This window comes from Amblyomma mixtum, chromosome 7 (assembly GCF_055824585.1).
Source record: "Amblyomma mixtum isolate Tamu chromosome 7, ASM5582458v1, whole genome shotgun sequence".
Lineage (NCBI taxonomy): Eukaryota > Metazoa > Arthropoda > Arachnida > Ixodida > Ixodidae > Amblyomma > Amblyomma mixtum.
In genome coordinates this window covers 125986199-126006605 of record NC_143018.1, presented here as the reverse complement: position 1 = coordinate 126006605, position 20407 = coordinate 125986199, and the positions used below count along the sequence as shown (strand labels likewise).

Sequence of the window (20407 nt, the reverse complement as noted above, 5' to 3'; positions counted from 1 at the left end):
ACTTCGTCCTCCGTCACGGCGCACCTCGGAAGCTCCTCAGTGACAGGGCCGTGTATTTTTGTCAGAGGTAGTTCAAGAGCTCCTCTCAACATGTCAAACCATACACCGTGCGACTACTGCCTACCATCCGCAAACAAACGGCCTCACGGAGCGATTCAATCGCACTCTGGGCGACATGCTCGCAATGTACGTTGCGTTCTGACCATTCCTACTGGGATCAGGTACTTCCCTTTGTGACTTTTGCGTATAATACCGCCCAACAAGCGACGACAGGTTTCTCCCCTTTCTTCCTCTTATACGGCCGTGAACCATCCTGTACAATCGACACAATTTTACCCTACCGACCCGATCCGTCTGAATGCACAACTATCTCCGACATTGCCCACAAAGCTGAAGAGTGCCGTCAGCTGGCCCGCACCTTTACTTCCGACACACAAGGATACCGCAAAGAGGTGCACGACAGTGCCAGGCCTGCCCCGACGTTCTCCACTGACTCTCGTTTGGCTTTGGGTTCCTGCCGACAGCAAGTTCTCCATCAAGTACCATGGCCCCTATCGCGCCATTCAACGCACGTCTCCTGTCAACTACCTCATTGAGCCAGTTACACCTTCCTCGGACCACCGCCGTCGTGGTCGCGAGGTCGTCCTCGTTAGCCGCCTCAAACCGTACTAAAACCAGCCTGTTGTTTCTTCCCGTAAGTCGCCAGGATGGCTATTCCTTCTCGCCGGGGCCATTGTAAGAAGAAGAAGAGGACGTCTCCGCGGTGCCGCACTTCGTCGTCATCGCTGGTGGTTCGGGCGCGAGTCTCGTGGCACATCCCGCCATGATAACTTAGTTTCTACGGCTTTGCCGACTTAAAAAAAAAACGTGACAAGAAACAAACAAAACTAACAGCTGCAATAACCAACTTTCGTGAATTCACGCTGGATGCACCAAGCGTACTCGCCGCTTAGGAACACACTCTCTTGAAAAACACCGCCCAATCTAGCTAGGTTTTCTGATGAAAGAAACTTATCACTGCACCAGAAGTTCAAATTCAATGACACCACCATTTGTGAAGACTACCTAGCAACCATTCTTTTTCACCACAAATACCACAGGATTGGAGTCTCGTGCTGTGGCTGCTTCCTTCGTCTGGTTCTGCTGTCTTGCTTCGACCTGACCGCTGCGTGCGTTGGTCGCCGTGAACCACTAATAAATCCACTGTTCAACATGAAGGGTTTAAAATTAAAATCTAATACATATCTACACACCACAACACTTTTTAGTCGCATCTTGATTTGGAAGGCACATCCCGCTATGATAACTTAGTTTCTACGGCTTTGCCGACTGAAAAAAAAACGTGACAAGAAACAAACTAAACTAACAGCTGCAATAACCAACTTTCATGAATTCACGCTGGATGCACCAAGCGTACTCACCGCTTAGGAACACACTCTCTTGAAAAACACCGCCCAATCTAGCTAGGTTTTCTCTCTTGAAAAACACCGCCCAATCTAGCTAGGTTTTCTGATGAAAGAAACTTATCACTGCACCAGAAGTACAAATCCAATGACACCACCATTTGTGAAGACTACCTAGCAACCATTATTTTTCACCACAAATACCACAGCATTGGAATCTCCTTCCCTCTAGCAATGTTTCCACCCATGATAATGCATGATTAAAAAATGCCTTGTCAAAAGCTGTGTGATCAGGAGTTGCCAGCCTTTGCCTTTTTATTTTGCATATGCCCTAACACTTGTTGCTCACCCAATCCCTCTATAATGCTTCGTTCCTGAGGGTAAAAAACGTTAGAGATCACTGCGGCGGCCCGCACTCGGTTAATGCGAAAGCATTGACGCCTGTTCCCACTTGTTGGCTCTCTTTGGTTAACTTGGGACTATCATTTTCATTTTTTACTTTTACATCAATTCAAACTTCTTAAACGTGTTATATTCTTTTTTAATCCATTTTTTTTCATTTCATACTATTTCGATGTCCCCCCACTCTATCGACGTCCGTAGCTCTTTTTACGGCTAATTGACTTTTCACCTCTAATAACTCCATATCAAGCATTACTTTTCTGTTGGATTGATTAACATTTACTAATCACTTTTTAATCTATTTCAAACATTCTTCCGGCTTGGTTGCGTATTGTCCCGCAATTCTGATGTGCAAGGCTGTTTCGACGTCCACCATGATACCGACGCCCATGGTTATTTCGACGGCTAACTGACTTTTACGGCGGAAGCCTTTAATGCCTCATCGTTGTAAGCAGAAGTTGTCGACAGATATGTCACGCTTTTCATTTGGCCGAAATGGCCGTGACGTCACAATGCGCGAATTTCAAACGCACCAATTGTACTTTGGCTAGTAACCATGCTACTAATTAAAGTGATGGTATAGTGGTGGTCCAAGTAAGTGTGACTGAGGTTAGTTAATTGCTTAATTAACCAAGTAGCCGAATTAACCTTTCTAGTCAGACCAGATAAATAAATAAAACCGAGTATAGGAAATTGGTCGAGTTGGGGAATCGAACTAGGGCCTCCGGAGTGCCGCCATGCCAGCTGGATGGTTTGGAATGAAGAAAGGCGCGTCTAGTAAATACGGTGTCTTCGTTCACTCCCATCTTCCTCCTTTGCCGTTATGGCGAGGTTCAGGTGTTTACCGAGATATGCGAGACAGACACATTTCCTTTCCTCAAAACCAATTTACGGACGAGCAAGCCGTAGAGCCGAACGGGCGATGGCGTTCTGTGGACTCCCTGGCAGCGTTGCAAGACGCTGTCGCGTTCCACTCTTAGCGGCGAAGCTTAATATAACCACACATCAGTGACTCAAGTAGCACCACCACGCTTAAGGCTTCCGACTCACCGCACTTTCACTCAGAAACAACACGTCAGAACAATACAAACCACCGAAGAGATCCCCGCAATAGACGCCCACCTCCTGCATTTGTGAGAGGCGCGCCGGAGCTTAACTAAACGGTGGAAAAAGCAGAAAACTAATCGCAAATTACGCGACCGCATAGCCAAACTCACAGAGAAGGCTGCAGCGTATGCTGCCGAACAAAGATTCAAATTGGATAGCATGCTGCGACGCCGCAGCTCATCAGATGAGCTTGAATTGGGGACGTGGCGTCTCTTTCGCAGTCTAATCGACCCCTCCCAAACGAGAGGTGAGACGCAAAAGCAGCTCCGGCGGGCTCTGCAAGGGTATCAAGGTACGACGGCGCAACTTGCGGACACTCTTTGCGACAGATATCTCTGTCGTACGGAGGACCCGCATGGGCCTGAGTACATGTACTCTGGCCGGCGTAATGAAACACTCGATGCCCCTATTGAGTTGCATTTCCTTTCCTCAAAAAGCGTTGCGTTCAAAGGGCAAGGAATCACGCCGAACGGGTGGTGGCGTTCCTGCTTTCCTGCACGGTGCGGTTCAGGTGTCCACCGAGATGACACAGAATTACTGTACCATTTCCTTTCGTCAAAAAGCGTAACATTCAAAAGGTAAGGCAGCACGCCGAACGGGTGGTGGCGTCCCTCCCTTCCTGTACGGTGCGGGTGTCCACCGAGATGATAGAGAATTACTGCGCCATTTCCTTTCCTCAAAATGCGTTGCGTTCAAAAGGCAAGGAACCGCGCCGAACGGGTGGTGGCGTTCCTCCCTTCCTGTACGGTGCGGGTGTCCACCGAGATGATAGAGAATTACTGCGCCATTTCCTTTCCTCAAAATGCGTTGCGTTCAAAGGGCAAGGAACCGCGCCGAACGGGTGGTGGCGTCCTTCCCTTCCTGTACGGTGCGGGTGTCCACCGAGATGATAAAGAATTACTGCGCCATTTCCTTTCCTGAAAATGCGTTGCGTTCAAAGGGCAGGGCAGCGTGCTGAACGGGTGGTGGTGTTCCGTGGACTCCTACAACACGCTGTCGCGTTCCGCACGTAAAGGCGAAGCTTAAGCGTCGTTAATTAGCAGTTGAGTAGTATTTAGTCATTAATCAGTAATTAGTCACTGATTAGTAATTTGTTATTACTTCGTCATCAATTATATGTGCCGTCATCGAGTGGTGACGTCAGCAGTGTCAAATAGGCAAAGTTGGTTTGGTTAGCTTTGGGGTTTAACGTCCCAAAGCGACTAAGGCTCTGGAGGCGCCTTAGTGGAGGGCTCCGGAGGTTTCGACCACCTGGGGTTCTTTAACGTGCACTGACATCGCTCAGTACACGGGCCTCTAGAATTTCTCCAAAGAAATTCCACCGCGTCGGTCGGGTTAGCAGCCGAGCACCATAACCACTGAGCCACCGCTGCGGCCACAGGCAAAGTGGTGCGGAGAACGCTTTCGCCTCCACGCACTTTATAGACAGTCAAAGTGGCCGCTGAATTTTTTTGCCTCTAATTAATTAACCGATCCTACATCAACCAAATTTGGCACATATGAAGTAAACATATGAAGTAAACATATGTTGTGGTCCTAATGTTCTGGATGGCTTATAAGATGCATCATTCACATGCAGTCACCTCAGATGGTTTAGGAAGTAGCATGTGTTTTTAAAAAATTAAATGTAATAAGGCACACGCAAACGACAAGAACCACACAGCTATAGCACACAGCGTTGTTTGCTTGCTGGCCATGTAGCCTCTCTGAGCAAGGTGTCCACGGCCCAGCTATTCCATCGTAACTCCAGCCCAGAATTTCCCCAGCCAAACTTTCCCACATCCTGTCACCGGTAGTCGTGCTACCACGAGGCAACTTTACGGGCAACTCTCGGAGGGGCCGGTCCCATTTGCAGAATGCACGTCTGATATTTTCTGCCTCATAAAGCGGGGCTTCACATGTTGTTGCCCATAAAAAATTCTCGCATCAGGGTGGAGGCATGTCGCTCCTCAAATCTACCTCAGGTTCTGCAACTGGGACTCATCTTGCTGTCACTGAAACTCATTTTTTAAAGTTCTCAAAGTGAGAGAAAGGGCACTGCTACATACTTCCTGTTCCAGGTGGATAGATGAGCTCCTCGATGAGCTGGTGTGCCTTATGACGGGCTTCATCGGGGCCCGAAAGCTCAATTCTGGCTTCGTGGCAGCTATTGTAGCCGCCATCATCCTCATCCCTCAAGACCTTGATGCGTGCACCGCTCGAATCCTGAAGCTCCCGTATCTTGGAGCCACCCTTGCCTGTAACCAGATGCAACACAATGCTTACCTTGGGTATATGTCACACACAAACAGGTTTGTCAAAAAATGACCCTCTCTGCTAGGCATTCGGCCAGTGTGATGAAACTCTCCTCTTTATAATTTGCAGCCCATGTTTACATTGCTAGATGACTTGGTTCAGAACGTATTTCAAAGAAACCATTAGCCTTTTGATGCCAAGAAAAACAGAACGGAAAATTTGTAACTTTTTTAATGTTTTGCTAGCGATGAAAAAAATTGGAGTGCTCATTGTAGACAGGAAATCATTTGAAAAACTAGAAGAACGCGCCACTGGCAGGACCAGCAGACTTGCTTGCTTCTTACATAGATATCCTAGCAATCCATTCATTTCCCCATTCTTCGATTCTTATTGGTTCAGAACAGTGATTTGAAAAGCTGTAATTGATTATAGTAGAATATAAGTCAAGAAGGTAGCAGCAAATACCCCTCAAAACATGCCCTCCAGCCAGTGGTGTCGACAGATTGACATGACGTCGTGGTGAATCCCACTTCACAAAGGCGCTAGCCAGTCGCCTCTGATTTCACGCTATACTCATGGACAACATTTTATGGCAATGGAGCAGATTCTAGGCAGAAAAGTGAAGGATACAGTCCTTTTTCCCGGTTCCATCGAGAGTGGGCTCCTAAAATGTAGCGACCCTGCACCCTCTCCCCTTCACGCCTCCGCATCCCTAGTCCAAACAATGAACTACCCACTCAGAACAGCTTCGCTGCCCACTGCTTTAGACCACTAAGTATTCACCACAGCCTAACATCTCGCTTGTTGAACAGCCAGTCTCTCGCGCTGTGCTTTAGATGCCGCCTTTAGCCAACTTCAATCCTAAACAATGGCTCCACAACACGCCACTATCGCACTGTCCTCTTAAATGAACCCTTAAATGAAATGAAGCCTTCAACCGAAGCCAAAGTGAAAAGCGAAGTGAGAGTGCACCTTATTCGCGTTTGGCCTAACCATGCTAAATTGTCCTTCATTTCTTTTTATGTCTTTGTATGTTCTCTGCTTTCTGGTTTCATAGTTTCGAAGCATTGGGTTTGGTTGTAATGCATAGGTTTTTTCATCAGGACAGGTGGAAATATTTAGTAGGATGTTTATGACGACGATGATGAATTTTCATGCCGCAAGGGCATCTGTGGGCAAAGAGCGCCATGCCATAAGGCGTTTTCGTTCACTCAAGGTGAGGTCAGAGACCCATGTCCCTAGTACTTCACCCCCCCCCCCCCCCCCCCCCCCCAGTGAAGCCAAGCACTAGGCCACCTGGAAGCACTGGGGATTGGAAAGCGAGTGCCTGTGTTTGTTCTCTTACCCCTCTGTCTTTTCCTATGGTGACAACAGCACACATGAAACAAAGTCATAGAAAAGCCCTTCATTAGTCCTAGTGCTACCTTTTGCTGAATTCTACAATGTTACCCCTAACTCATGATAGCAAAAGCAAAACTGTACAAAACGAAAAAAAACCTTAGCAAATCTTCATCAATTTGTTAACATGCATTTGACCAAAAGAAACAAAGACAATTATGCTCCACAACCGCACCCAAGTGTCATAATTAAAATCTGCTCAAATCTTCACGTTAGCAGCGCAGACTCACCAATGATCTTGCCAATATCTTTTGGCGGAACAACAATCAATTCGGTATTTGTATTTGCGTCGGCGTCATTCCTCCAATTCCCTACACCGTCGGATCGCTGACCACGGCCTTCCGTGGCAAATAGGCCACGGCCACGGCCCCTGCCAGGTCCTCTAAATATGGGACAGGAAGAAAATTGAAAAGAACACAAGCGGTTATCTATTCGTCCCCTGTCCCTTGGACACAGGGATGCACATTCATGTTGTAACCCCTGCCAATGAATTGTCCAAGACGATATGCTGTGCAAAGAACTCGAATGACAGTGTTGTTAACATATACTCTCTTCACTCAATGAGCAGCTAATATTGCACAATATTACAGCGCAGGAGACCTAGCCACCCACAAGGAACACAAACCAGGTGGCCACAGCACCTGGTTAGTTCTCCGTGTGTGTAGCTAGGACTCTTAGGCTGTTATATTAATTGCGTAGCCCTACCAGCTTGCCCATCTTATTACGTGGGTGCCCTACGGTTCATGAATGTTAAAGGTTGGGCATAGTGATAACTTACCCCTGAATTATTGGTTAAAACATGAATAAGATAAATAGAAAAACGCAATGACTGTGCACATGTCTGCCCCATTTTTCACCTTCATGGTTATTTTAAAATGACATCACACCTCAGCACAAGCAACAGCAAACCGCTATTTTATAGCACGGAAATCTGACACAAGTTGGTCAACTGCTTCATGAAAACAAATCATAAAAGCCAAATCGCTAGACAAGATTTTTGCGTAGATGAGCGAGTGTCACTGATCATTTCCAATCTAGCACGAGAAAATTATGGCCGAGTTCACAAGTGACAATTGAAATGAGGGCCAGTGCCCAGGTGCTTCAGCCATGTGGCAACGCATTCGGAAGAAACAAAAGGCAACCATACAGGGTTGGAAATATGCGCTGTGTCGTAGTAAACTACTTTCACTGAATTATTACAGCCTGATTTGCAGCAACAAAAAAACAAGTAAGCCGGCACATTTCGTACTCGACGAAATAGAGACGCTACATGTGCGGAAAGCGCAACAACGAATGAGTAGCACACTCGAGCTTCGAACCTTTGTGGCAAATAAGGCGTATTTAAGCCTGCACGAGGTACCAAAATCGCCACAAAGAAACTACCTGTCCCGGTTGTCGGCACCTCCAGCCCGATCGTTTCGGCCACCAAAACGCGGAGCTTCATAGGTCTGGTGTGGCGGAGGGGGAACGCATTCTTCTTCAATCCAGATTTCTTCTTCGAACTGCGCTTGATCTGGGTCGACAGTCCGAGACATGCCAAGTGGCTGTGGTTCTATATGACCTGAAACAAATCAAAGACGCGGTGAGGACACTCAACGCAACGCCAAGCTATCATTTGGTGAATACTAACCAAAAAGAATCTTAGATAAAACGCACCAGCCTTGCACAAGAAAACAAAGCCGTGCCTCTGTGCACGCTGCTATTTCACGAACGAAAACGCCACGCGTTCACGGAAATCGAACATGCAAAGCTCGTGCGGTGAACTGTCACATGGCACGAAGCGCAACAGCGCAGACCGCAGACGCACGCCATTCAAATGACACTCAAAGACAGATGTTCAACTCACAGTTTGCCTAAGCGTTGGTGATGAGACAAGTCGGAAACTTTTCGCTATCCTTTCCAACTGGACCTGTTGAACCTCATTAGAACGCGCACCTACTACCACGCAACCGCACAACATCCGAGAGGTTCTCGAACTGCGGCTAGTGCGGCGGTGTGGCGTGTAGCGGTACCTGGGAGGCTACGCGGACCACGCTGATTGGGCCACGAAGCCTATAGAACGTGCGCTTACGGCTACATCACGTTGACGTCATAACATTGGAATTGAGGGTTGTTGGGGCTGAATATTTTGAATTTTACTTCACGGCTGTAAGAGAAGTAGTTCTTTTTATTTGCACTTGTTGCGAACCTCCGCCGTTTCCGCTTAAAACAGTCAATTTTCTGTGACCACACTTTAGATTGCTTTAGGTAGTATCAGACATCAAGGATGAAAGCGCCACCTGGGAAACGCGAATAAAAACTACAACAGTTCGTAACCATTCATCACTGTGCGCTTCTGAAGGGCTAAACTTTTCTTTATTTTTCAGACTGATAGACACTTATTTTGTTCCTGCTTCTGTTTCAATGACTATAATGCTAGGCCGGACAGCATCATTGCTCCTATGGACGTTACCCGCGCTACCCGCGCTGCATCAAACATTACAAAAGCCCCGTAAAGCCCATAACTAGTGTGCAGTTTGTCTTATTTCCCACAGGTAATGCGACGATCAGCAAACATTGATCCTTCAAGGCAGCGACGCTCTACTCCTGCAGCTTCCTCCTCGATCTCCCTCCCGCTTTGTGCGCACCCGCTGTGCACGGCAACCTCCTCCCGCCGCGCTCCTCAAGTAACGTAGTGGTTTTAAAAAATTGCGAGGAACTTTAGCGGCTAAAGTGGTGACAGGCGAAAGCCTTAGTGCTGCATTCTGCTATGCCATTGTTCACTTCACATTCTGTTGGTGCAATAATTAACTGCCAATTAATGACACTTAATCTTCGCCATTAGGAATAGAACGCGACATCGTGTTGTAGCGCTGCCAGGGAGTCCACGGAACGCCATCACCCGTTCGGCGCGAGGCGTTGCCTTTTGAACGCAACGCTTTTTGAGGAAAGGAAATGGCGCTGTAATTCCCTGTCATCTCGGTGGACACCTGAACCGCTCGGTACAGGAAGGGAGGAAGTGGAGTGAAAGAAGAAAGAGGGGCCGTAATGAAAAAAATTAAAATTGTATTTGAGGAAAGGAAATTACGCAGTAACTATCTCACACCAGTCGAAAATTGTATTTGAGGAAAGGAAAGTGGGCAGTAACTGTCTCACATATTTCGGTGGACACCCTTCAAAATTCGCGCGCAGTGACGTCACGACCATTTCGACCATTCAGAAACGCTGCAAAATTTGCCAACAAGTCTTGGTCATGACAGATGTGCCGTTAAAGGCGTTCGCCTTAATAAATAAAAAGGCCGCCGCGGTGGCTCAGTGGCTATGGTGCTCGGCTGCTGACCCAAAAGACGCGGGTTCGATCCCGGCCGCGACGGCTAGAATTTCTTTGGAGGAGAACTTCTTGAGGCCCGTGTACTGTGCGATGTCAGTGCACGTTAAAGAACCCCAGGTGGTCGAAATTTCCGGAGCCCTCCACTACGGCGTCTCTCATAGCCTTAGTCGCTTTGGGACGTTAAACCCCATAAACCAACCAACCAACCAACCTTAATAAATAAAAAAAAATTCAGGGGGGCTCTTTGTTGTCCTAAAGTGCGGTGAGGCGAAAGCCTTAAGCGCGGTTTTGCTGCTTGTGTCACTGATGCGTTGTTAAGATGGTTAGGCTTCGCCTCTAAGAGTGAAACGTGACAGCGTCTTGCCACGCTGCCTGGGAGTCCATAGAACGCCATCGCTTGTTCGGGTCCACGACTTGCTCATCGGTAAATATGTTTTCGAGGAAAGGAAATTATCTGTCTCTCATACCTCGGTGGACACCTAAACCTCGCCGTAACAAAAAGGGAGGAAAGTGGGAGTGAACGCAGACTCCCTATTCACTATACGCGCCTTTGTTCACTCCAAATCATCGAGCTGGCATGCCGGAGTGGTTTGCGTACTCGTCTCGCACTCCGGAGACACTGGTTCAAATCCCCAACTCGACCAATTTTGTAGTCTGTTTTTCTATTTATCTGATCTGACTATAGAGGTTAACTAGTCTAATTGGTTAATTAAGCAATTAACTAAACTCAGTCCTACTTACTTGGACCATCACTATACGATCTCCTTAATTGTGCATGGTTACTATTGATTGTAAAACATTTTATTCGCCGGGAAGAGCTTGGCAAGAGGTCGCGTTAAGTGGTCGAGAGTACATAGCCCTCGACGACTTTGTCAGCCCACTCCACCGCCAAAACTTGCGTTCTGGGGTCAGAGCTAGCCAGCACGGTCTCCCACCGCTCGAGAGAAGGAGCTGTAACTAGATCACCCGGAGGTGGCTCTATTTTGCAGTCCCACAGGATGTGATCGTAGGTAGCACGTTGGCCACAGTGTTTGCAGTTTGGGTTGTAAAGATCTGGATAAATGTGCGCGAGGAGTGATGGGGTGCGTATCGATCTCGTCTGTAGACGACGCCACGTAACCTCTTGTTCTTTAGTAAGTCTTTTGTCTGGAGGGGGGAAAATTCTCCTCTCTAGTTTAAAATGATTGGTGAGATCATGATATGTGATCATGGAGTCCTTCGTGAAATTCAGGGAGCCAGACTCATCCACTGCCCGGTCGACGAAACCTCGGGCTTTATTGTGGGCTGCCTCGTTCCCCGGATTCCCCGAATGGGCTGGGACCCATATCAATTCGGAATAATTTGGTGAGAATTTGGTTGCGTTAAGGATTCTAGGGGAGGTGTTTGTAATTCGCCCTTTAGCGAAATTATTGATACCGATTTTGGAATCGCTGAAGATGATGCTCCCTTGGGTATGCGCTAGGGCGAGGGCTATAGCCGCCTCTTCTGCCGTTTCAGGGGATTTCGTTTTGATTGTTGCCGAGACGATGTGGTCACCATTCTCGTTCACAACCACAATTGCAAAGGCATTGGTATTTTTGTATTCTGCCGCATCTACATAAAGTGTTCCAGCGCACTGTCTGTATTTGTTATGTAAGGCTTTGGCTCTTGCTTGTCTTCTACCCTCATGGTGTAAGGGGTGCATGTTTTTGGGGAGTGGTTTGATTAGTAGGGCCGTCCTATAGTCGCGGGGTAAGTCTACTTTAGCATCGTTATTCGTAGGTTGAAAGTTAATTCCGAGCCTGGTAAGAATACTCCTGCCAGTTCTGGAATTGGCTAATCGCGCTGTTTGAGCCATTAAATGGGCTTCTTTCAGTTCATTGTAGGTGTTATGTATTCCTAACCTCATAAGCCTTTCAGTTGAGGCATTTAGTGGGAGTCCTAACGCAGCCTTATAGGCCTGCCGTATCATACTATCCAATTTGTCCTTTTCTGCTTTCGAAAGTTTGAGGTAAGGGGTGGCATAGAGTATCGTGCTTAGCGCAAAGGCCTGCACTAGTCGGCATAAAACTCTTTCCCTCACCCCTTGTCTGCGGTTAGCTATGCGGCGGATTAATCGCGCCGTCGCTTCTACCGTGCGTTTAAGCTTAGTGAGTGTGTCAGTACTCTTTCCATTTGTTTGTAAATACAACCCCAGTATTCTCGTGGTCTGTACCTCTTTGACAGATCGTCCATTAACATAGACGTTTATTTGCGGGGGGGGGGGGGGGGATTTCGTGGTACGCCTACCTCTTTGTTTACGACGGATCACGAAGAGTTCAGATTTTTGCTCAGAACAAGTGAGGCCGGATTCCCATGCGCATGCCTCAATGATGTCCACTGCTGCTTGGAGTGTGTCTTCTATGTAGCCTTCGCATCCTTTGGTTACCCAAAGTGTGATGTCATCTGCATAGAACGTGTGATGTAGGTCTGGTATTTGTGCCAGTTTTGGGGGGAATTTTGATGAGGGAGAGGTTAAAAAGGAAAGGGGACAGGACGGAGCCCTGTGGCGTTCCTTTACTTCCTAGTGTGATTGGGGCAGAATCTATTGTTCCGACCGTTATCACTGCTGTTCTGTTAGTGAGGAAGGATCGGATGTAGTTGTACGTCCTTTCTCCGGGGTTGATTTCTGACAAGTTTGTCAAAATGGCTTTGTGGGTGACGTTGTCGAAAGCTTTAACAAGGTCTAAACCCAATATTGCTTTCGTTCCTGTTCCCTCGTCAGCTTCAGTTATGTCCTTGTTAAGCTGCAGGAGTATGTCCTGGGTAGATAGTTGGGCCCTGAATCCTAACATTGTTTCAGGTTGGAGATTCATGTCCTCCGCATAGTTTTGGAGCCTATTGAGGATGACATGCTCCATGAGTTTGCCTAGGCATGATGTTAATGAAATTGGGCGTAGATTCTCAGTGCTGAGTTTCTTACCCGCTTTAGGAATAAAAGTGATTTTCGCGTGTTTCCACTCTGGTGGTATGTTGCCTGCATGCCAGTATTTGTTCATAAGGTCTGTAACCGCCGCGATCGACGTTGCGTCTAAGTTCCTGAGAGTCTTATTTGTTACTTTGTCTGGTCCTGCCGCAGATGTTGTCCGCAGTTTTCCAATTGCGTACCAGACCTCTGCGTCTGTGATGTCTGCGTCTAAATTTGGATTAGGAGTCCCCCGGTAGTCTGGTTGAGTGGTACCATCATCCGTGTTTAGATAACGTTCTGCTAGCTCTTTGATTAGGTCTTCAGTTGTACCCTCATATTTATGTATGAGTCTGTACAGTTGACTTTGTTGCACGGGACGTGTTTGTTCTGGGTCGAGCAGGTGTCTTAGAAGATGCCATGTCTTCTTATTTCCGAGCTGCCCATTGACGCTTTCACATATTTGGTTCCATTGTTGTTTTTGGAGAGTAAGTGTATGTTCCTCGATTCGCCTCTCGATTTCAGCGATCTTTTTGCGTAGTCGCTTGTTGTGTTTTTGCTTCTTCCAGCGATTTTGGAGGCCTTTTTGAGCCTGCCACAGGTGTAACAGTTTTGAGTCTGCAATCTGCTCCTCCTTCTCAACTGGCACCACAACGCTAGTGGAGCTGACATCCTCATTCAGGGAGATAACCCAGTCGCTAAGGTTAGAGATCTCCTTTGGAGCTGTTTTGTCGCGAAGTTGCCTGAACTTGTCCCAATCTGTGGTTCGTATTTCTTTTGCTTTGTTTTTAAGTTTTGTCGTGGGGAAGGTGATGCTAAGGATGAAGTGATCACTATGGTTTTGCCCGGTGTTGACCCACTTTGCGTCCTTGACGTTTTTAGAGAGGGATAAGTCTGGAGATGTGTCTACACATACACTGTTACCCATGCGTGTGTGGTCGCTCGGGTTGTTTAGCGTATGATTTGCCAGAGCAGGTTCCCTTTCGGAGTTGCTTTGGTATATCCCCATGCTGGGTGTTGAGCGTTGAAGTCTCCCACAATTATTAGTTGAGCCCTAGCAGCCAGCTTTACTGTGTTTATCAACAAGTGTGGGAGTCCATTGCCTTTGTTTCTGGGCGGGTTGTATACATTAAGGATGAAGAGATTTGAGTCTCCTTTTTGCCTTGGTACTATTTCAAGTAGGGTGTAATCTTCTTCCGAATCATTTATAAAATGTTGAATTGCGGTGATATTTCTATGCACCAGAGTGGCTGTGAAGGAGCCGGCTGCGTTACTAGTATCATAATGAGGTGGCAGATATGTTTTATAGCCTGGCAGTGTAGCCCTGCCGCTAGCTTCTTGCAATGAAATCACGTCTGGGGTTGGAACAGACGGTACTTGTTGGATGTGGAGCTGCAAGTGGGCCCGCTTGCGGCGGAAGCCTCTGCAGTTCCATTGCCAAATTTCAAATTTTTGGCGTGGTGCCATGTTGGGTTATAGATGGTTGTGGCGTCGTGGACAGATCCAAGATGGGGGGTAGGCGGGCCTCGATAGTTGTAAGCCTATCCATTATTTGCTGCATGCACGTGGCTATTTCGGATACCTGTCCCTCTAGTGTTGCAAAGCGAATATCTATCTCTGCAAATTTGGTAGTAACGAGGCCTTGGAAGGTTGCTTGTTCTGTTGATATAGCGCTAGTTCTTTCGGACAGTGTATTGATGTCTGCCCTGAGTTCGGTAGGCGCTTTCGACGGCTGCGGGGTGTCGGCTTCCGAAGCCTCGGCCTTTCTTTTGGATTCCTCGCCTTCTTTTGTAGGAAGCGGTCTTTTAGTTGCTATTCTGGCGTCTGTGTCCGTCGCGTTATGGGCCGAAGACTGGGACGCGGTGGAGGGAGTGTGGCAAATAACATAGTAGCATAATACATAATAATAATACATAATAAATAATACATAGTAAATAATACATAGTAAATAATACATAGTAGCGTGGTTAATAATAGTAGCATGGTTACTAGCCAAAGTACAACTGGCCCCGTTTGAAATTCGCGCACTGTGACGTCACGACCGCTTCGACCAATTGAAAAGCGTGAGATTTCTGACTACAACTCCTGCTTACAACGATGAGGCTTTAAGAGAAGTTTATTGAACCCAGGGCCAAAAAGGGACATCGGTCCCTATACAAAAGCAAACGAACATTGCGGCGACTAATGTCGCCCGGTGCACACACACACACACACGCAGGGAACTTAAAGAGTCCAAAACCACGAGATGTCCAAGAAAGTTCAGGGGTCCATACGCACGGGGGAAGCACGCCGGATGGAAATACCGCGCACAAATACCCGCGCACAAACATAACGCGCGAACAACGCACACACACCTCGCGCACAAACTCTGGGCGCGAACATAGCGCGCAAAAACATAACGCACACAAACGCGCGAACAACGCACACACACTTCGCGCACAAACTCCGGGCGCCAACATGACGAGCGAAGATCGTGTAGGAAACACGCGTACCACACAGGCGCGCCACACTTAATATGGCAGGAGCCGCACCGACACACGGCCCCTGCCCGCGACGATGAAGCGGGTGGACCAGCGCCGAAGGAACTGGTGCTCCTCCAGCGACACGAGGTCCACGCACGTCTGGGCGAACATGAGCGCACGTACCCGCTGTAACATGGGGTACATGGCTCTCCATGGTCGTCCCTGCAGAGCCCCCACACCTCTCTGGCGCCACAGCACGAATGCCCCGACGCAAAGAAGCATGCGTACGAAAGGGTCGCGAAACCTGGAGTTGGCGCCGAGGGTCGTTCCAAACATTCTAGACATGAGAACCCAAAATGTCCTGGCAACAGAACACTCAAAGAGTGCGTGCGCAAGGTTTCAACAAGGCCACACTGCGGACATCGGTCGGAGGGGGCCACGCCCCAAGCCGCCAGGCGATCTGCCGTAGGCAGGGCCCGCCAGCCCCGCAGCCAGCCAAAGTCACGCACGTCTGCGGGAAGGGATGACGACGTCAGGTCCCGCCATCGCACCTCTCTGCTTAGCGCCAATTTCTCCTGCGGGGCTTCTTTTACGGCCAGGAGCTCGCATACCCGAGAGGCGGGAGTTGAAAAAAGCTCCACCTCTGGCAGCGCTGCGGAGAGGGACCTGAGCGTCTGGCAGACTCGCTGGAAAAACCGAGGCTGCTGGAAGGCTGTCGGGCCGACACTCTGCTCTGGAAAGAAAAGGGAGCGCGACGTACCGAGTAGGTATGACAGGAGCGCCCTGCCCTGGTAGCCGGCCTGGTTAGCCAGGTCGTTGGTCGCCCGCAAAGCGAGCACGTTGCAGAATGTAGGCAGGTGGGGAATGCTGAATCCCCCCATGTTAGTAGGAAGCGGGAGGAGCGCGCGCACTACAGACTCCGTCTTGCCTGCCCAAAAGAACGAGCCACATAAAATGGCCAGACGGCGCGTGTAGGTGCGGGGTGGGTGGGCAACACGAGCGACATAGTACAGTGGGGCGCACACCGACGCGCGGATGATAAATGCGCGCTCCGCGAGGGAGAGACGGAAACGCGCCGCCACTGACAACCGTTTCTCAGCGGTCTCTCTAAGCCGGGTCCACGTCTCACGAGCTGGCTCACCGGTCGAGAGGAAATAAACCCCTAAAACCTTCACGGCCGAAACCCACTGCACGTCGCGGAACAGGTCTGAAGAGAACGCGCCAAAGCGCATCGCTCTACTCTTGCCCCTGTTCAGCAGGGCGCCGGACAGCTCGCTGTACACTTCAAACAGCCGCAGAAACGGTACGTAGCTGTCCTCGTCCCGCAAGAACAGGGACACATCGTCGGCGTATGCCGAGACCTTCACCTGGCCGTGGACCGGCAGCGGGAAACAGCGCACGGACGGGCTCGCGGCGATGCGGCGCAGCAATGGGTCAAGACAGAGAACAAAAAACGTGGGCGACAAGGGGCAGCCCTGCCTGATCCCTCTGGAAACACAAAAGGGAGCGCTGATCGCTCCGTTGACGGTCAGGCGGGCCGTAAGCCCCGAGTAGAGGAGACCGACTCTGGCTACGAAGGCTGATGGAAAGCCAAAAGCCTCGAGCACACCCAGCAGGTACCGGTGCTCGATACGGTCAAAAGCTTTGGACTGGTCAAGCGAGACAAAGCAGCCCGGGATCCCCGCTCTCGATGTGAATGTGAACAAGTCACGAGTAAGTGCGAGAGCGGAAAACACCGAACGGCCGGGCACGCTACACGTTTGTGCTGGGCTGACCACCGAGGGCAGAATCGCGCTCAACCTGTTAGCCAGCAGTAACGCCACGATCTTGTAGTCTGCGTTGAGCAGAGTGATCGGACGCCACGCCTGTGGGTCAGATGGACACCCGCCCGGCTTCAGAATGAGCGCGACTCGGCTCTCTCTGAAAGACTCTGGTCGAGCTCCGTCCGTCAGAAAGCTGTTAACCATATCGAGCAGAGGACCCTCTAAAACGTCGTACAGCTTCGCGTAGAAACTGACGGGGATACCGTCAGGTCCGGGGGCCGAGACAGCATTCATTCTAGCTACTGTGGCGCGGAGCTCGTCTGGCGTCGCCGGCGCGCAGAGCTATGAGGCATTAAAGGCTTCTGCCTTAATAAAAGGAAGGGAAACAATGTTGCTAGCCCCGCCATCTTCCTGAGCTGATGCAGCTCAGGTGCAGCTGAGCAAGCACCTGAGCTGATGCAGCGGAAAGTCCTAGGCAGGGTGTAAAAAAGAAATGGAGGAGGTGAGGGAATAGCATATATTGACATATTAACATATGTACAGGTCGTACGCGCGTGATGATCTAATTAAAGTTGAATATAAAAACACGCGCACGACACAATACACAGCACAGCTGGAGTGGGGCGTCCAGCTGATTATCGTCCAAGGTAAACACGCTCGGAGCGCTCGGTCACTGCGCGCCACTACCTGGCGGAAAACAGACGGGTCGTCAAGCCCGTCTGTTCAAGGAATGCACAGAGGAATATTCTCTGTTCTCAGACTATCTCATCCACTCCACAATCGCCTCCCAGATGTTCGGGCGCTGAGCAGTGGTGGCGAAAAATTCAGGGGGCACTTTGACTGTCTAAAGTGCATAGAGGCGAAAGCGTTTTTCGCACCACTTTGTCTATGTGACACTGGTGACGTCACCACTGGATGACATCACACCGAATTGATGACGAAGTAATGAAAAATTATTAATTAGTGGCTAATAATTGATTAATGATTAAATAATTATGAACTGCTATTTAATGACGCTTAAGCTTCACCTTTAGGAGTGGAAAGCGACAGCGTGTTGTAGCGCTGCCAGGGAGTCCACGGAAAGCCACCACTCGTTCGGCGCGATGCCTTGCCCTTTGAAAGCAAAGCTTTTTGAGGACAGGAAATGGCGCAGTAATTCTCTGTCATCTCGGTGGACACCCGAACTGCACCGTACAGGAAGGCAGGAAGTGGGAGTGAGGAGGAGGAGGAAACGTTTATTTGTGTTTACAGTGAGAGGTCAATGGTGCGAGCCGGAAGGGCCCGCCCCTTACAAACACTAGGAGTCTGGGATCCCTGCAGCTTCCGCTGCGGCCCGAGCTCTAGCTACCAATGCCTGTTGGGCTTGGAGTTCGGAGCAGCCGCGCAGGGCAGCTTCCCAGTCCTCTCGAGTGGGGTGGAGGTGGGGTGGGTAGGCAGGATTGGAAGGGCATGCCCACACCATGTGGTAGGCGTCCGAAAACTCCTCCTCACTGTACGGGCACGAGCCCGAGAAAGAAGAATTGAACTGCTCAAGTACTGCCGGGCACAATACAGTATTGGTATAGAGGTGGAGAAGCCAGCGCTCCTCCCCCCTGGTGAGGCCTTTACAGGGAGGGGTAGAGAGGTAATCTCTTTAAAGGTGATGGCCGGATTGAAATTGAATTCCGGATCTGGCTGCGGACGAGGCGATGCCCGGTGAGTAAGCGCGCGGGTGGCAGCGTCGGCTGCCTCGTTCCCTTCAAGACCCGCATGAGCCGGAGCACACACGATGGTACGACGGGTCGGAAACCATGTGTACTCGCATGCGTGGAAGATTTTGAAAGCACGGTCTGGAATGTAGTCTTGCTCAAAATTTCGGTACCAGATTGTGATACCATCTACGCAGATAATATCACAATCTGGGGGACAAGGGGTTGCTTAGGAGAAAAACAAGAGCTTCTTCAGCGAGCAGCAGACACGGCAATCGCATACGCCCGACACTGTGGACTTGCATGCTCCCCTGAAAAATCCGAGGTGCTCAGAGTCTACAGAAAAGGGTATGATCTGCAAAACTCCATAGATATCTACATAGGGGAAACGAAGGTTCCGGAAGTATCGAAAGTTAGGATTGTCGGCATATGGATCCAAAACAACCGTCATGTTGATCAGCTCAGTATGTAGGAGATGATGAATTTACGTCCTCGCGCATTGTTTAGGTGACGTTAGTCAGAGGGGAGAGCCTCTCCTCAGAAAACAGGCCGCTTGGTTCACAAAAATCGCCATCATCAGCCTTTGCCTCTGCTGGGCAAAAGCCTCTCCCATGTCTCTCCAGTTAACCCTGTCCCACGTCATCAGCTCCTGCCAAAGTGTTGACGAGCTGCGCAAACAGCGTCTCACCACAGGGTGTGCCGCCTTCCAGGAGACCTCTATTTCCAGCTTTCTTCAGCGCAGCTCAGACTTATGTCAAGGGTGCCGCGCGTCCTCTGATTGGAGATTTAACATAGCACGATCCGCTTCCGCAGGGTGCCACTGTGCACGCGCAGTTCGCCACCAAAGCGCCAGGTGCTGGCCAGCTGTTTGCACGCCTGCCCCACCGGGTCCGATCAGTATGTGTACAGGGCGGCGTGTGGAAGCGCATCGAATTTAGTTATATCTCATATATCCTCAGCGATTCGAAGGCAATAATCAGGAACTTCGCTACGAGAAGCTTTCATGCCCCGGCTCTCTTCATCCTGGCAAGAGCCAGATTATCCACAGAATGATAGCAGGTTGATGAAAATCACCAGCTACCACTGGCCAGAAGAGGATCCTTTGACAGCGAAAAGGCGCCGTTTTCTCGACTCATATCCGACTAAAGGACTCAACAAGTTGACGCAAAGGATTCTCTACATAATGCCACTTTTACTCCCTTGAAAAAAAAAAAGTGAAAAAGCTTGTACAACAAAAGTGTTTTACAAAGTGAGATCAGACATTTTGTTTGCCTATGTACAGACAAGACTGCGTAAGAAACAAAGCAGTATGCAACAAGTGGAATGCATGCAACAGCACACTTGGAAAACTGTGAAACAGTTTCCATTCATGCAAAAAAAACGTACTGTAAAAGTGACTGCTACAGCTTTTTCAAAATGTTTGCTCAGTCACGGAAAAGGGACAGTGCTCTTGGTAGTTGCCTCGTGCTTTGGATGCAAATTTTGCAAAACCTCTGCGCTAGCTTACCAGGTTACTCCTAAATGCGCACAACCTGCAGGCATTGAAAGATCAGTAGACAGGAGTAAACCACTCTTAAAGCTCTATCTACTCAAGATCATTTTTCAAGCTAGTCTCGCTAAACAAGGAGTGACAGAAAAGAAATCAGGCAACAGACAACTGCACTTCGCAATAATTACATAAAAACAATATAAACAAAAAACACTCTCAGTATGATG

General features: G+C 49.2%; 1 protein-coding gene across 3 annotated transcripts in view; it reads right to left on the bottom strand.

Moving 5' to 3' along the window:
• LOC149337428 (putative ATP-dependent RNA helicase DDX43) overlaps positions 1-8580 on the bottom strand; it is a 41128-nt gene extending 32548 nt beyond the window's left edge. For 2 of the 3 annotated variants that reach the window (XM_089553439.1, XM_089553438.1), the window contains exons 1-4: positions 8392-8580; positions 7929-8106; positions 6776-6927; positions 4961-5149 (exon numbers count right to left, since the gene is read on the bottom strand). In XM_089553439.1, coding sequence (XP_089409565.1) covers positions 4961-5149; positions 6776-6927; positions 7929-8080 — 493 coding nt within the window. In that variant the 5' untranslated portion in view covers positions 8081-8106; positions 8392-8580. The remainder of the gene's footprint in view (positions 1-4960; positions 5150-6775; positions 6928-7928; positions 8107-8391) is intronic. The other variant, XM_089553437.1, reaches the window with a different exon arrangement.
• Positions 8581-20407: the final 11827 nt, after the last annotated feature.